Source organism: Pyrus communis, chromosome 1, assembly GCF_963583255.1.
Source record: "Pyrus communis chromosome 1, drPyrComm1.1, whole genome shotgun sequence".
Classification (NCBI taxonomy): Eukaryota; Viridiplantae; Streptophyta; class Magnoliopsida; order Rosales; family Rosaceae; genus Pyrus; species Pyrus communis.
This window is the reverse complement of record NC_084803.1, coordinates 20,908,290-20,925,773: the sequence shown is the minus strand read 5'-3', so window position 1 is coordinate 20,925,773 and position 17,484 is coordinate 20,908,290. Positions and strand designations below refer to the sequence as shown.

Sequence of the window (17,484 nt, the reverse complement as noted above, 5' to 3'; positions counted from 1 at the left end):
TTCTTATAAACATGCCTCTTCTGAAAACCTAAAGTTTTTCATTTAAACACATCACCCATGAAAACCCGAAGCTTTTTCATGCAAAATTAAACCAAATCATGTCTATTAGAACCTGTATGTTCTACTCCTACATGAATGGATTGATTTTTCTCCATTACACTAACCATATCTTGTACATCTATTTTGTGATAGGAACATGTCGAATTTGAACCAACTCGACTTTACCGCTTTGGAGGTCTCTGGAAGGAACTACCTCAAGTGGGTCCAAGATGTGAAGTTCTACCTCATTGCAAAGAACTTGCGTCCTACTATTGAAAAAGCAATGGACAAGCCTGTTGGCAAAGCTGAAAAAGTCACTGCTATGATCTTCATCTGAAGACATATTCATGACGCTCTGCAAATTGAATATCTTGCTGAGGAGGATCCACGTGCATTATGGGTCGCTTTGGCTAATCGTTTTGATCACCAAAATGACATATTCTTGCCTAAAGCAAGACGTAACTGGCAGCACTTGCGCTTCCAAGACTTTAAGTCTGTGAATGAATATAATTCTGAAGTTTGTCAAATCCGATCACTTCTCAAGTTTTGCAATGAAACTTTGACTGAAGAGGATCTCCTGGAGAAGACATATTTGACCTTCTTTGCTTCTAATATTGTCATGCAGCAACAATATAGAGCTTAGAAGTTCATTAAGTTCTCGGATTTGATCTCTGTTTTACTTCTCACTGAAAAGCAGAACCAGCTGTTGATGAAGAATCATCAAGCTCGACCTACTGGGGTGACTGCTATGCCTGAAGCATATTATAGCACCAACCAACACCCAAAACATCAAAATAGGCGTGGTAGGGGTGGCCAGAAGCCATCCTACCAAGGTCAATAGAGTTAAGGGCCATATAAGGGAAGAAACAAAGCCCAGAAACGCCCAAACCTCGCTCCCAAGGCCCCGAACTTCAAGAATAAGGACAAAACACCTGAAACCATGGATGTGGACTTGTGTTATCGTTGTGGTTCAAAGGGCCATTGGTTCCGTGTTTGCTAAGCTCCTAAGAAGGTTATATATAAATATCATTCTCGTCGTAAGAAGTTTAAATCAAACTTCATGCAAGTGGACGAACCGAAGACTACAAAGATGGAGGTTTCTGATTTTCATGAGGATACCACTCCTATGGAAAATTAGAACCTTAGACATAGACTTATTTTTAGTTGAAATAAGACAAATAGGGCTGAATTCCACCTAGTGGCCGAACCCCTCCTTTGTTTTTGGTTGATTTTTGAACAATTTTCCTTTATGTTTGGATTATTAGTTGGTGATTTGTTTTGGATATTAAGTTTTTAATCCTTAGATAAATGAAATTATATTGAATTGATATTTGTTTTCAAAACTTTTATGCATGTAAGCAATTCAAATTAATTTTTCATTCTAGGTATAATTAGTGGGAAAGTTAGTTGTCTGGCAGATAGTGCAACCATGCACACCGTTTTGCATGAATGCATCTATTTCACTAACTTCATACATAAGAATGCACCTCTGACAACTCTCTCAAACCCATCCAACCTGATAGAAGGATATGGTAAGATATGTATAATGTTGTCCAATGGTACAATCTTGACCATTTATAAGGCACTCTATTCTCTACATTTTGGAAGAACGTTGTTAAGCTTCAAGGACATTAAAGATAACAATTACTAGGCTAAAACCCACGTAGAAAACGAAGTTGAATTTCTGTGCATAACTTCTTACGAATATGGCCAAAAGCGTACTCTAGAGAAAATGAAGCGTACCCCGAGTGATTTATATACTACGACCATACGCCCCATAGAATGCCACTATGTGGTTGGCCCTACTATTAGGACCGCGCACGAAATTACACTTTGGCATGATCGTTTGGGACATCCTTGACGAATAGCGAGCGTCATATCCTTAAATCTTCACACAGGCATCCACTAACCCGAAGTTTAGGTTCGATCCAAGGAATCGCATGTCAAACATGTTCGATGGGAAAGCTTATTACTAAGCCTTCTTATGACAAGATTCATTCGAATCCTCCCATTTTTCTACAACAGATTCAAGGGGACATTTGTGGACCGATTCACCCTCCTTACGAACCATTTAGATACTTTATGGTTTTGGTTGACGCTTCTACACGTTGGTCACACGTGTGCTTATTGTCCACAAGTAACACTGCATTCTCCAAATTGTTGGCTCAGGTTATTAAGCTCAGGGCTCACCACCCTGATTATTCGATCAAATCTATTCAATTGGATAATGCTAGATAATTCACATCTAAAACTTGTGATAATTATTGCATGTCGGTTGGGGTTGAAGTTGAACATCATGTACCTCATGTTCACACCCACAATGCCCTGGCAGAAGCTTTCATTAAGCACTTACAAATGATTGCTCGATCATTGGTCATACGTACCAAGCTCCCAATCGCTGCTTGGGGCTATGCAATATTGCATGCATCAAAGTTGGTCCACCTGAGGCCTGTTATGACACAACAATTGGTTACCAGATACGAACCCGACATATGGCATCTGCATGTATTTGGTTGTACGGTATATGTGCCGATCTCACCGCATTTATGTACAAAAATGGGGCCTCAGCGAAGGATGAGAATTTATGTTGGATATGATTCTCCTTCGATTATTCATTACTTAGAACCTTTGATAGGCGATCTGTTTACCGATCGTTTTGCAGATTGTCACTTCTATGAGACAGTTTTCTCTTCGTTAGGGGGAGATAAGAGCGTCACTGTTCCTGAAGAGCGATGCGAATTATCGTGGACGACTCCCACTTTGTCTCATTTAGATCCTCGCACCGCTCAGTCTGAAATTGAAGTGCAGCGCATATTAGATCTTCAGAGCATGCCAGATGCTTTCACCGATCTAGCACGAATGACAAGATCACATATTCCAGCTGCGAATATGCCTGCAAAGATTAATGTACCAAATGTACGACGAATTGCCCTCCTAGAAGCCCGAGACTCCAATCTTGGTGATCCATGTACATTAGTGACTAGCCAATCATTTACCCCTAAACAAAAGCAGGGCAGACCCCTTGGTTCAAAGGATTCAACCTCTGGAAGAGGAAAACCATGGCACAAGGTCCCGAAGAGCTTACCGTGAATTCGACTATCGTTTACTCATTCTACCCAACTCATGAGGAAATTCTAGATTATGGAAGCGTCCTTGAAAAGATGAATCCTCCTCTTGAGAATCGTGAGATTTCGGTCTATTATGCTAGCTTAGATGATGTGTGGCATAGAAATGAGATCATTGTCAACGATGCATTAACATTTGCAGTAGCTGCTGAGATCATGTTGAGCGATGACATTGAACCGCGTTCTGTTGATGAATGTCGACGTAGAACTGATTGGTCAAACTGGAAATAAACAATCCAAGTCAAACTCGATTCGCTTGCGAAACATAAGATGTTTGGACCTGTAGCTCCTACTCCTTCTAATGTGAAGTTCGTTGGCTATAAGTGGGTTTTCGTTTGGAAGCATAATGAGAAGAACGAAATTGTGCGTTACAAAGTTCGTCTTGTTGCACAAGGCTTCTCACAACACCCCAGGATTGACTATGATGAAACTTATTCACCCATTATGGATGTGATTACTTTTCATTACCTTGTCAGTTTGGTAGTTTCCGAAAAACTGGATATGCAACTTATGGATGTAGTAACCGCGTATCTTTATGGGGTTCTTGATACGGAAATTTACATGAAAGTTCCCTAAAGACTTACATTGACTGGTTCAAATATTTCCAAACCCTGGAACACGCTTTCAATTCGATTGAGGTGTTCACTCTACAGTTTGAAACAATCCGAAAGAATAGAAACAATCCGGAATAATGTGGTATAATCGTCTGAGTGAGTATTTGACTAGTCAAAGATATGTGAACAACGAACTATACCCTTGTGTGTTCATTAAGAAATCACATTCCGGATTTACGATTGTTGCAGTATATGTCGATGACATGAATCTTATCAGAACTCCTAAAGAGCTTGCGAGAACTGCCGCACACTTGAAGTCGGAATTTGAGATGAAAGATCTAAGTAAGACTCGATACTATCTTGGTCTCGAGATAGAGCATTGTTTGGATGGAATCCTAGTACATCAATCGAACTACACCCAGAAGGTGTTGCGCCGCTTTAATGAGGATAAAGCGAAGCCTTCGAGTACTCCTGTGGTCGTTCGTTCGCTAAATGCAAAACGAGATCCCTTCCATCCGAAGGAGGATGATGAAGAGATTTTGGAGCCTGAAGTTCCTTATCTAAGTGTGATAGGCGCTTTATTGTGCTTAGCTTAATGCACTAGACCTGACATCTCCTTCGTTGTTAATCTTTTGCCAAGATACGGTAATGCACCAACACACAGACATTGTACGAGTGTGAAAGACATTTTTCGTTACCTTAAGGGTACTACGGATTTGGGCTTGTTCTATCCCTACGAATCCTCGAACGGTGCCACACCTTATGCTACTCGAGTCGATTCTCGCCTTGTTGGTTATGCCGACGTAGGATACTTATCTGATCCGCACAAGGCGCGCTCTTAAATGGGTTATGTCTTTACCGTTTGAGGCACCACAATCTCTTGGAGGTCAAGTAAACAAACCTTAGTTGCCACTTCGTCTAACCATGCTGAAATTCTCGCCTTACATGAAGCAACTCGGGAATGCTTTTGGTTGAGAGCAGTAGTGGGCCATATTTGAAGCTCCTGCGATCTTTATCCACGTTGATGTCTCGACTACGATCTTTGAAGACAACACAGCTTGCATCGAACAACTCAAGAAAGGTCACATTAAAGGAGACAACACCAAGCACATTGCCCAAAAGTTTTTCTTTTCACATCAACAACAAGAGTATTAGAAGATTGAAGTCACGCAAATCCGTTCACAAGACAATCTGGCCGACCTCTTCACCAAATCACTGCCGAAGACAATGTTTCAAAAGCTTGTTCATGGAATTGGTATGCGTAAACTTTCTTGAGTTGTAACTTGATATTTCTCTTTGGAATTATGTTAAACTCAGGGGGAGTATCCTGTAGATACTTGCTTGATCTTAATGTACTATTTTTCCCTACAATTATGAGCATTTTTCCCACTGGGTTTTTTTTTACCTAACTAGGTTTTAACGAGGCACCCATATTGGGCTAATCATATCCCTGATGATGTCATCTAGACATTTCTTTTGACTTTGCATCTCTCACGCACTTTTCCTTAGACTATGGATTTTGTCCCTACTCGGGTTTTTGCTATAGCCTTAGGGTTTTTTAGTGAGACATACTACTTATGCAAGTTCCTACCTTATTGAGAATAAGCGTTGTTCCATAGAATCGGTGTTGATGAGTCTACTTCATCAACTTCTGCATGATGCTAAATCTACCTTGAGTATATACACACTCAAGGGGGAGAGTTGTAAACATTCCTAGTTTAAGTATGATTGTGTAAATCCTAGATTAGATTTGATTCTAGTTATCATTTCCTATTGTATCTTGTATTCCTTGGGGAAGAAGGAATATCTTCTCTCATTCTATTACTATAAATAAAGGCACAATATAGGAGGGATAACAACACACACATTCCCCTACAATTCTACAAACACATCTCTTTCTCTCTTCTCCTTGCCGTCGGCCACCCTAAACTTGTCAGATAAAATAGACCACAACAGACTTATCATTTTTTTTTCCTAATATATGAGTATTTTTGGCCAAACTCCATTATTTACTAGCCCAAAATGGCATCTTAGGGTTTTAGATATTTTCTATTGTTATTTCTTTAATTTCTTTTTTATTTGTACTCCTAGAAAAACGAGAGCCAAGAGGCAGTATACCTGGGTGCTAAGTTTGTAACTTTTCATATTATCAAATTAATAAATTTTAAGGTTTTTTTGTTTCTTGGTGAATTCCAAATTGGTAATGGATTCAAACTTAGGTTAATTCATACAATTTCACTATTACTATCGCATTAGTTTGTGGATTCTTTCGCTGCAATGTTGTTTATACATCTAACCCGCCGTCTTTCTTCCATTCTTCTTTATTTCTCATTTCTACATATTTTTTCTCATATTTAAGCACCAAAAAAAAAAAAAAAAAAAAAAACACCAATAGACTGTAATTTTTGTAGGAATACAAAAGTTTTGTTCAAATAAAAAATTTTCAAAAGCAAGTCCTCTTCGTTAACTTCCAAGACTTTGTAAAGGTAATCCAAAAAACAAAAAAGTTATTCGAAAAACAAAAGGAGAGAATAAAAGAAAAGAAAAAACACGGAAAAACTACAGGGGTGGAAGTGTAAAAGTGTCCAAAAGAGGGGGTTCTAACACAATTTTCAGAAACCGAAGATCCCAATAGGCATTTGGCATTAACCATTTGGGGGGTCCCATCTCCCTCGGGCCCGTCTGTGACTCTGTCCATCTCTCAAAAGGAAAGGCCGAGCGGCACAAAAACAAATCCAATGGAAGAATTTCAATCTCAACAAATTCAACAAACACTCGAACACCAGTAGTCCATAAAAATTAATCCGAAACATTTCATATAAATTTCGTAAAACTCTCAAATTCTTCAAATTTCGGATTATGCAATCGATCTCTCAGCTGCCCACATTTTCGTCAGCTTCTCAGTGATTTCTCCGATCCGGTAATCCTTTGCTTCCCACCTCTCGCTTTTTTCTGTTCATTTTTTTGCCGGCGAATTGCCGGAATTTCAATTTTTAGAAACCTCGTTCTTATTTTATTGAGATAATTATGCGAATTAGATTCTTGGGTTTTTTTGTGTGTGCAGGAATTGCCGACATGCATTGCCATTTGATTGAATTGATGTAAATTTTCTTAGTTGGGTGAGCGAGTTGGAATTCAAGCTCTTGTAAAAGTTCAGAAATTGAGTGGGATTTTGACAGAAATAAGAGAAAAAATGATAAATTATTAAGCTTTTAATTTTTTAAGATTTTAATTGAAATTTAAATTAAACCCAACTGGAAAACTTTTTAGACAGTTAATTGTAATTAGAGGCCGGAATTTCTTGGCACTATCTGAGTTAAACCCCGTTTCTAAATCAAGGCAATGCATCTGTTTTTTTTTTTTTTTGTGTTTGTTACTACACTTTTAACTTGAATTCGATGTCCCGAGTTCAATATCCGCTCTCCCAATATCGTTTGTATAAAAAATTAAAAAAAAATGAATCAGTGATGCTTTTTAAGTAATGGAGTATATAATTTAGTGGATGAGTTAAATTCAAGGTAATCTACAAAGAGGCTTTAAGTTTCACATTTGGTATTTTTGCTATTCAGAATTATAGTAATCTATGGTAGTTTGTTGGTCTTGTAAGTTCCTATATGGTGGTTGACGCTTTTTATTACTCAGAATTCGATAATCTATGAAGTTCTGAGAAGTGCAGAATTTGATTTGGCAGATTTCGTTCTGGGAGGGTTCTGGATTTCAGTTAATGGGTGCTCCTAAGCAGAAGTGGACCGCCGAAGAAGAAGCAGCCCTTAAAGCCGGAGTACTTAAACACGGGGCAGGAAAATGGCGCACAATACTTACAGATCCAGAATTCAGTACTATCTTACATCTGCGTTCAAATGTTGACCTCAAGGTATCCATTTTTCAAACTTTAGCTTCATGGGAACTGTCAAACTACTATGGAAAAAAAAAAGATGAAGTATAACCTCTGGAGATCATATCTGATTTCGTAGTTGTTTCCTTGGATAGGACAAGTGGAGAAATATAAATGTGACCGCAATATGGGGTTCTAGACAGAAGGCTAAGCTTGCACTTAAAAGGAACTTACCAACTCCTAAACACGACAACAACCCTTTGGCCGTGAGCACTGTAATCCAAAGTCATGAAGAAGTTGTTGACGCTAAGCCTCTTGCCATTTCTGGTGGAAAGCCGCAGACAATTGAATCAAAAGATTCAAAACAACCAATTGCCAGGTTAGATCTTCACCGCTTACTTGGATATTGACAGTACTTTCATTCTCTGTCAAGAACTGGATCTGAAAAATCTCAATCTAATGTGTTAACGGTCAAATAACTGGGTAGCACTAAGGATCAACAGTACCTGTTATTTTCTCCCTCATCTCATTATCTTATTTCCATAAAATCTCGTACTCATGAATATTGTCATCACAAAGCAGATGGCATGTAAATGTTATTGACAGTCATGCACAAATGAATTTTATCACTGCATCTATAATATTTTGTCTTTAGGGGTCCTGTGATGGGTATGAACAGTTGTGTGCAATTTATAATTACCTTTTTACTCATTCCTTTTTCCGTTCATGTTTAGTCTCTATACACTGACTTTGTATTTCCTGAACAGTTGAATAGGAATTCTGTATGTAAGCATAGCTGTAAAGGTCACTTTAACTGAAGACTCTTGATATGGTTGGTATATGACGATGGTTACGTTTACTAATTTGCGAGGCAGTTTTATGAGATCCTCCTACATTTACAAAAATATTTCCTGAGAAGACTTCATTTCTCATCCTTAATTTAAAATGGCAAAAGAAAACATTGTATGCATGCCATTCCATCACATTTTTGTTGACGTGGTTATTGACTAGCTCTATGGAAACTCCTTTGGTTGGTTTTAGGTTGGATCACCTTATATTAGAGGCTATTACAAATTTGAAGGAGCCAGGGGGATCTGACAGAGCTGCAATTGCTATGCACATAGAGGTATATATATTGTGGGTCTTTCATTCATAGTTTTGGAAACCTGCCTCATACAAAAATTTCAGAAATCCTTCAGGTTTAAGTAATAAATACTTGACAAGTCAAACTAAAGTACGTATTTCTGCTGTTTTTGGACACAAATGAGGAGAAAAGAGAGTGCATGCTTTCCTCGTATTTTCTGTTTATGTATCATTTCACTGCAATCTCAAGTTTCCTCAATCTCATCTACTAATACTTGATCTTTTAGAGGAATTTTGACGTTCTCAATTTTCATTTTGTAGGAGCAATATTGGGCACCACCAAAACTTAAAAAGTTACTGTCATCAAAATTAAAGAATATGACAGCCACTGGAAAGCTGATTAAGGTAATTAAGCTCTCAATTTTGGTATTTTAGAGCACAATTATTGTAGTATGTGTGCACTAAGATCTCATTTATCTGATTGATGTAAGAAGAAACCTTGGCCTGTAAGCCTGAAAATGTTTTCAATGCCAATATATACTTACTGAAGCTTTTGTAGTATGTGATGCATGAGTCTTTAGTGATGATGATTTAGACTCGAGCACGAATCCTCTCCAACCAGGGGAGTTTGATGAGTAACATCTACAAGGCTCTCCAAGAGTACTTGGGCTCTTTATCCAATTAGGCTTGAGTTCTAGTTTATTTGGGAATCAGCCATTTAACTTTTTGTCATTTTTCCCTTTATGTTTTATGTAGCCCTAATAGGATTATGATTGATTAAGTCTTAGTTGGAATAGGATTAATTAGGCAAGTCTTGGTAGTTAGTAAACAAGGATAAGGAATGGTAGTTGAGGTAGGACGGGATTTGGGAAGTAGGGTTTAGTTGATATGACTCATAACCATGGATTTGTTTGATTAGGACTTAAATATTGGTATGGATAATAAGCTACTTCCCATTGGAGAAGAAGTTTGTAATATGGAACATACGTTCTTAATGAAAAAACAAATATTATGTGATTGTATCTCAGGAATTTTGTTTTATGGTCTGTGTTGCAGGTCAAGCATAGATACAGAATTCCATTAAGTTCAGCTACTTCTGAAAAAAGAAGAAGCTCTTCAGCGTTGCTCTTGGAAGGAAAGCAGAAGGATTCATCGAGAAAAGATAAGAGTGACATCAACATCCTTACTAAATCCCAAGTAGATGCAGATTTAACCAAGATGAGAAGCATGACTGCACAAGAGGCTGCTGCTGCTGCTGCGCAGGCGGTAGCAGAGGCAGAGGCTGCCATTGCAGCAGCTGAGGAAGCAGCAAGGGAGGCGGAGGCGGCAGAAGCTGAAGCAGAAGCAGCACAAGTTTTTGCCAAAGCAGCAATGAAAGCATTGAAATGTAGAAAAATTGGTAAAGTTCTCTTAAGCAATTTCGCATCATAAGTTGACCTTTAACATAAAATGTTTGTAGACTGAGAAATTCCCTTGTAGGATACTACTTTGCATCCCGTTAACTTTTGAATTTTGAGAGCTTGGCCAGTATTTGGATAAATGCCATCCCTACTGAAGGGTCGCAGTTTCTCTATTTACTAGCCCTGCTGATGTTACTACCGCCTGAATTCTTGTCAAGTTACTGAAAGGTCGCAGTTTTATCCACTAGCTCGTGAAGCTGAATAGTTTTCCTTCACTATAATAGTATTAATGTATAGTGATTTGCAAATATTAGTTTTTTTATGGCTAAAATATATGATTCATGATTTCTCGCTCTGAGGTTATATATATCATGCAAAGGATTCATGTATGAAGATTTGTTTTGGTAAAACTAATCTAGTACTCCTATCCAGGCCTTTTATGTATTTCTTTGCAATTTTTTTATTTTTTATTTTGCAGACCTTGACATGAAACTCACACATGGGTAACTCATTCTTGAGCAAGAACCATGCGCGTGGGATGATGATACGCTGGGGCAGCGATGTCTTCATGTTTCTGTAGTGTAAATAGGTTGGGATTGTATATTTGGAACGTGGGAGCTTCGTTTCTGAACTTTCTTTCTTCTGTCTTTTTACAGGTATCATTTTGTAAGGAGCTTATAGGTTTTCTGTTTCTGAGAGTTAAACGATGAGTAAACACTAGCTAAGGGAAGAGTTTTTTCATGCCAAGGTAGATAAATGATGCCGCATTTGCAGTTGCTGTTGTATAAGTGCATGGGAAAATTACGATTCTTAGAAAATGCGATATGTCAATTGAAATGTGAGATGTTTGTCTCTCTGAAGGGATCTGGTTCAAAGGAAAGTCTAAACTTACTTCTGTCCTTGTTGAAAGGGGAAGAGTATCCCATCCCTTTTCCTTCTTTCCTTCCAAGCTTACAGTTGCCGCTGTTGTATAAGTGCATCTGAAACATATTGCTCCGTCCTAAGACCTAACATATCGCATTTGCAGCTGTCGCTGTTTTTTAAGCTTCCAGTATTTCATTCTGCCCTGAGTCATGAGAATCAACTCCATTTATCGGCGTTTCAATTTCCTCATCGACTTCTGAGTTTTCTCCATCTTCATCTGAAATGTAATCCAATGACCTTACTGTGTCGACATCTCTCCGGTGCGAGTCTAACCAACAGAAAACTCATCCGAAGGAACATCACTACTCTTACCAACAAGATGATCCCTCCCAAAAGTAGCATTGTCCAAGGATGATGTGTCTGTGGCTCCACTGCCAAAAGTGCCGGAACTTGATAAGCCTCTTGATCTGAAAGACGGACAAAGAGAAAGCAACGATTTCTTCAAGTTTATCACTGTGTGGCTTCCGATGCTACATTACATCACAATCATTTAGACCATCCTGACTGATTGTGTCTCCATTTTTTTCTCGAAAAGGTCCGTCCGTTCACTGCCTTTGGCTGATTTGAAATGGGGCGTGAGCCATAGCATTGACCAGGACAAAGTGCTACGGCTACTTGAATCGGCAAGGACAAAGACTGATGCCGAAGCATCTATGGCCTTTGTACTGTATCCCCGGAGATTTGGAACCGAGAAAATTCCACTTCCCCACCCAGCTACACCACCAAGAAACGCCAGCATTTGGCATGCTCTACGAGCATGAAACCATGCTGGATCGGCTGCTTCGACCGTCTTGAGATACCTTGACACGATTACGCCGATGGGCATAAGTATGCCCCAGCTAATGGTATTGACAACTCCATGGGCATATTTTAAGGCGGTTATCGAAGTACTCGTTCTCTAGCTTGTTTCAATTTTCCCGGAAATAAAATCCAAGGTTCCAAAGGATTGCAAGTTGGGACCGGAAAGCGAGTGCATTCCGGGGTTGTTTCTGAACATGGGTCCTTGCTGCCAGACATGGTGCACAACACTGACGTTGTTTGGAAGGACTCGGGTGGCAAATTGATGACTTGGTTGTTTTCGTAAGCCGCAGAGACATCGTACAAGGGAAGCTGAGATTCTCTTTTTCCAAATGACTCCCGTAACTTTTAATTGGTGAAGAATGTACAGTCATAGTTCCATCGGTTCTTTTGTAAGCGATAATAGCTTGTGAACCGACCATGCCGGTAGACGTAGGGTTTATGGCCCATGCAGCCCATCTCGAGTCACTCACCACAGATTGTGTGAATGCAACGTCGACAGTGGCTGTCAACGGCTAATAATTCCAGCAGATCATCGAATTCAGAACGGGGAGCGTACTGCATGCGGCGGAGGTTTTCTTGTTGGAGAAGGTACAGCTTGTGCATGGCGGATGTGCGGCAGCTGATGAGAAGACGGAAGTAAACAGTAAGCAAATAACAAAGAGAGACTTGGAAAGTTCCATATATGAGCGTTCGAGTTTAAAATCGATTGTTTGTCGTGGTTCATTAGCTATATATATAGCTAATGGCATGATCTCATAATCCAACATGGAGTAGAACAGCTGGTTGCTTGGGAACCAAGCCTTTTTTAAGGATCTGTTTGGTATCCTATTCAAAAAAATTTCATCATTTCTCAAAATATTTTTTGAAAAAAAAATTTCTTTTAAGATTCAAATACTTGTTTGGTATAAAATTTAAAATTTTTTAATCTTAAAACTTAAACTGGACAAATAGATCAAAAAAGAAGGGGTCTCAAAAGAAGGAGAAAGAGGAGAAAGGAGAAAAGAAGTTAAAAAAAGTTAGATTCAAGTAGAGCACCAAACATATCCTAAATATCTGCTAGTTTCCTAATTAGTTCAATTTCAATTCTCATTAATTAAGGATAATTACACGAGTTAAAAAGTGAATTACGTAAAGAGAATTTTAGGGCCTTTTTAATTAAGTTTTAATAATATAAGGGGGAGAAGCAGAGTTCAAAACTGTTACGATAATTTAGGAGAGGGAGAGTTTTGAACCCGGGCATGGATAGCTAGCATAGATAGAAACCCAGCACTGTATCCACTAGGATATTTAACACATGCAATTTTAGGATCATAACCTACATTCTGAATCACTGAAATTGAATATATAGTTTGTTTCCGGTGTGATTTTTCCAATTCCAAAGGAAGAACACCCAAGGTGGTATCCGAAGTCGAAGATAGTTGGAGGAAATTGAAATCGAGTGATACCAATTAACATCGGATCAGCTATCTATAATCCAATCTCAGGGATTAACAACATCCATTTGGAGACAAAAAGTGTTTCGTTCTCAAACTCAATCGACAGACTGATCTGTCTGCTCAACCGCGCTCCGCTACTAACTTGATGCATGATCTCGGCTAGGTGGTTAAAGGAACAAAACATAACAGTTTTCTTGTAAGCAATACTAACTGCAGTATGACAGACAAACAGATAAATGGGTCGAAAAGAAATGCTGCCAACTCAAACTCACCAAACCATTCTCATGATTTATCAGGTAACGAAACATCATGTTTGTTTGTCAAGGATTTCTATGTGACAAATCAAAGTGAGTGCAACGAATTACTGCTGTTCACCGATTGTCAACTTCATTGCATCAAAGTGGTGAAGATAAGTATTGCCCTTGCATTACAGCGTGTGTTCGAATCCCATCGGCTTCATAATCTAACATATAATTTAACAAATCTATCGTTTGAGGGAATCTGCAGTTAACTTTTCTGCATGAAGAAAAAGACTGGTCTCCAAAACCTCCGTGAATTCGTACATGTGGATGTAGGCAGATGTCTCGGGGAGGAAAGGGAGACTAAGAGCACCAGAACAACCCTAGATCGTCTCCAATTAGAAGAAATGATACAGTAGAACACAGTACAACATCAAATAATCAGCAACCAAGTTAATCAGACACGTCAATCCCAAACGCCAACACCCCGTACACAAAGAATCCTTTAATAAAAATTATATCACACAGAAAAAACAAAAGCAGAGAGAAGCAAAACCATCTCTCAGCTTTTTGATTTGGAATGCTTTACAAGCCAATCGATAACTGAATCGATGTTCGTTGAGTTTTTGCATGAGATCATGAAGCAACAAACTTCTCTGTCTGTAATCGCCTTGAGTCCCCTGCACCAGCACAATGCCAAGATCAGTACCAAAACAACACGTCTTTTTTCTCTTTTTTGATGAGTTTCAATAATAAAAGCACAACTGGATTTACATTTCATCAGTCAATGCCTGTTTACTGAGAGCTCCCGGCTTGTCAATCTTGTTTCCAAGGACCAGTAGTGGGATCCCGCTTAGTGAGTTTTTGTTCAGCAAATCATGAAGCTCACTTTTTGAGACGCTCATGTTATCTGGATCGGCAGCATCAACAACATAACTGCAGTAAAAAACAAGTTGCACAACATTGCTTAAGTCTTCTAATACAAGGATCAACTCAACTGAATCATTAGTCAATGTATTATTGTCTTTGATACTCGAACAATCAACACACATGGGCCATTAACCAGAACATTTGACAATCAGCTAAATATTTTTTTAGACATATGAAAACAACTACTAAAAAATTAGTTCGTTTGGCCAAAGAAAAAGTTTTAAGTTTGGGGACGCAGTTCCTAAAACTAAAATTTATACTTACAGAGTTCTCTAAAAGTAAAGTCATTTGAGATGGGAAATGGGTTACATACACTATGGCAGAAACAGCACGACAGTATCGCTCCCACATGCTGCGGAACCTGGGTTGACCTCCAAGATCCCACAACTTTATAGTAACATTCCCCTTGGTTACCTTCTTCATATTGAATCCTACCTGAAAAACATTGTCACTAGAAATTATTTCACTCACTAGAAAGACAACGGATCACGGAAGCTCTTTGTAAGAGGTACAAACATTTGAAAACATAACTTACTGTAGGAATCATGTCCTCACTGTATCCGCCCGTCTAAGCACAAAAATAAAAAATCAAGTTTTCAACACATCAGCGAAACAAGTAGACAAAAAGGAAAGAAACACCAAATACAAATGATCGCACTGATTTACTTACTGCAACAACATTTACAAGAGAAGTCTTTCCAGCATTCTGAAGTCCTATCAAAGATAGTTCCATTTCCTGCTTGAAAAAGAGGCTGTAATCACATGCTGATAACGTAAGCACAGGCAGTGTGAACTGACGTAGAGGTCAAATAAAAAAATTTATATATAGCACACATATGTATGCCCGAAATTTGGCCATAACCACCCAAAGATTCCAAATGCAATCCCCACAATCAAAGAATAAAAGGGAAAAATAGCTCTTCGAAAAAGTTAGTTCCATCTGCAGTTATAAATTCATAGGTATTTCACAGTTGCTTAGGTTCATTATCTATATTTCATTCAATGCCTCAATAGAAGCCATGACTGCAGAGTATTATCTACACAACTTTCCCGTTTGAAAGACGCATACATCACTAACATAACTTAAAATTTGACCAAGATTGAAATTACAAATATATACAATTTGGTATGCAGTGATATTATTTTCAAAAGACGTTCTATCACTAAATCTAAAAATTTCCCAACTTTTATCATTTTACAACATCAGGAATCCACATTCTCATTTCCCTTGACCAATCCTTAAGCAACTATAACAATTGAATTGTCTCAATGCAAAGGAAGCAAAAGAACATTAACAAAATCTACAACAGCCAAAATGACATTCCACAAAGCACTGTGCCTATTTCAGTTCAGCAATTCAACACAAGGCAAAAACAACCAAAATAAGCATAAATATATATATATATATATATATATATATATATGTGTGTGTGTGTGTGTGTGTACCTCAACAAATAAGCAGGAAACATTGCTAGCCAGAAGGCACAAAGCAATCAATCTAGAGTATAGTGTTCCAGACTTAAATTCACCCATCAGGGAAAATATATCAAAAAAAAAAAAAAAGTTTGGAACAAAACTATATCTTCAAAAGCAAAAGAAAACAATTTTGAGGTTCTTTCTTTTGGGTTTTCCTTTCCATCGTCTTTTTATGAAACCCAAAAAGCAACCTATGCATTTAAACCTTACAAACCAACAAATTCAAATCAAAATCCCACTCAAAATTTTGTTACTTTCAAACCCAAAACAGAAGCAAAATCTTTCAACCAAGTCCCTGTAAATTCCGTACATGTAAAAAAACAATAGAAAAATCTAAATTCCAGAAACAAATGTATCAAAACAGGATCATACAACAACCCCAACAAATTGAAAACCGAAACCAGAGAGAGAGAGGAGCTAACCTGCGGAGCCAATTGAGAAAAGCTTCCCACAAACCCATTGACGAATCTTGATTTCTCTGCGCTTAGAGAGAGAAAGAGGATGAGAGAGAGAGAGCAAGAGATCTGTAAAGACACAGTCACTCTGCCTCCCTCCAAATCGAGGCTTTAGCTTCTTCGCCTTCCTTCTTCTTCTACCAAAACCACTACTTCTCCATAAATACGAATTATTTCGTTTCTGTTTGTTTTTGATCTGAAATGCAATCTCTGAATAATTACCCTGTCTAATGTCCTGTAAAATCCTAACCGTCCACGAGTATAGTGGGACCCTGTAATTTGAACGGTTGAGATTAATTTTAAGCCAAACCAATCGATGGCCGTACGTTCCGTTTACGAGGATCAATCAGATGAAACTCTACTGTTTCGGGAATGTTGCTATCGTAATCTTAGCAGTTGTGAGTGACATTACCGACCAATGATAAGCTGGCTTAGTTTGACGTGGCAAGAAACCATTGGTTGAGTGGCCGTGAGTTTGGAGAGTGCTTGTAGAGTTTATCAACCTTTGTACGTCAAGCCCCACGAAGTTTCGGGTGGCAGAGACAGATGAGTAGGAGCCCACCCATTGAGTTGTCTTGTTTTTGTTTATGTGTTGGTTTTTTTTTCCATTGTGGATCGCACTATAATTTGATACTTTTTTGTTTTAAATATTACAATATTATACCTCTATTTATGAATTTATTTTAATTTCAACTTTCGTTAATTGACATCAAAAAAAAAAAATTAAGTGATGAGGTGACAAATGCAAAGTCCATATTATTCTGACATGAATAAACCAATTTAAAAAAATAATAACTTTTATGCCAAAAAATTAAATAAATAGAGTGGGGCCCACCCCAACCAAGCCATCCATCCTTTCTTCCCCTTCCATCCTCTCTTTTACTTCCTTCATCATCAAAAGTCAAGGTTCTAAAATAAGTTAAGCGCTAATTGGACGGCGGGCTAGAGCCTAGCGTTTAGACAGATTAAGCGGATTTAAGTAAATCTATTATATTTTGTGTAAATAAGTGTCTTTTCATTTCTCAAATGAATATAATTACATCATAAACTACAAAATAGAATGACACATATATTATGAAGTATTAGAACATAATGAAAACATGGGAAACAAACATATAATGTGTGTTCATTTAAGTATTCTACAAGTCTCTTACAGTTTATTAAAAAAAAAAATACAAAATAAAAAT

The 17,484-nt window shown here is 38.1% G+C and overlaps 2 protein-coding genes and 1 pseudogene across 5 annotated transcripts; 1 reads left to right on the top strand and 2 right to left on the bottom strand.

Annotated features, from left to right (window-relative positions):
• Positions 1–6,395: 6,395 nt before the first annotated feature.
• On the top strand, positions 6,396–11,064 carry LOC137741957 (telomere repeat-binding factor 1-like). 4 transcript variants are annotated; one of them, XM_068481690.1, is made up of 8 exons: positions 6,396–6,638; positions 6,783–6,837; positions 7,410–7,592; positions 7,709–7,932; positions 8,595–8,679; positions 8,958–9,041; positions 9,693–10,035; positions 10,693–11,064. In XM_068481690.1, the coding sequence occupies exons 3-8, from the start codon at positions 7,443–7,445 to the stop codon at positions 10,704–10,706; spliced, it is 900 nt and encodes a 299-aa protein (XP_068337791.1). In that variant the 5' UTR covers positions 6,396–6,638; positions 6,783–6,837; positions 7,410–7,442; the 3' UTR covers positions 10,707–11,064. The 4 variants fall into 4 exon arrangements, with proteins under 4 accessions (XP_068337791.1, XP_068337785.1, XP_068337769.1 ...); XM_068481684.1 differs by having other exon boundaries at positions 10,515–10,896; XM_068481668.1 differs by lacking the exon at positions 10,693–11,064 and having other exon boundaries at positions 9,693–10,493.
• Positions 11,065–11,192: 128 nt separating this feature from the next.
• Positions 11,193–12,441, bottom strand: LOC137723221 (cytochrome b561 and DOMON domain-containing protein At5g47530-like; annotated as a pseudogene).
• Positions 12,442–13,800: 1,359 nt separating this feature from the next.
• Positions 13,801–16,447, bottom strand: LOC137747742 (ADP-ribosylation factor-like protein 8a). The gene is made up of 6 exons (XM_068487900.1): positions 16,265–16,447; positions 15,037–15,118; positions 14,902–14,934; positions 14,680–14,801; positions 14,211–14,372; positions 13,801–14,116 (listed from the first exon to the last, which is right to left on the bottom strand). The coding sequence occupies exons 1-6, from the start codon at positions 16,300–16,302 to the stop codon at positions 13,999–14,001; spliced, it is 555 nt and encodes a 184-aa protein (XP_068344001.1). The 5' UTR covers positions 16,303–16,447; the 3' UTR covers positions 13,801–13,998.
• Positions 16,448–17,484: the final 1,037 nt, after the last annotated feature.

Coding starts and splice junctions, on each gene's coding strand:
- LOC137741957 (XM_068481673.1), top strand. CDS start 7,443: ATGGGTGCTCCTAAGCAGAAGTGGACCGCCGAAGAAGAAGCAGCCCTT. Junction 7,933..8,594: donor TCAAAACAACCAATTGCCAG/GTTAGATCTTCA, acceptor GGTTGGTTTTAG/GTTGGATCACCTTATATTAG. Junction 9,042..9,692: donor CCACTGGAAAGCTGATTAAG/GTAATTAAGCTC, acceptor TCTGTGTTGCAG/GTCAAGCATAGATACAGAAT.
- LOC137747742 (XM_068487900.1), bottom strand. CDS start 16,302: ATGGGTTTGTGGGAAGCTTTTCTCAATTGGCTCCGCAG. Junction 15,119..16,264: donor TTTCTCAATTGGCTCCGCAG/GTTAGCTCCTCT, acceptor ATGTGATTACAG/CCTCTTTTTCAAGCAGGAAA. Junction 14,373..14,679: donor CGTGCTGTTTCTGCCATAGT/GTATGTAACCCA, acceptor TTTTTACTGCAG/TTATGTTGTTGATGCTGCCG.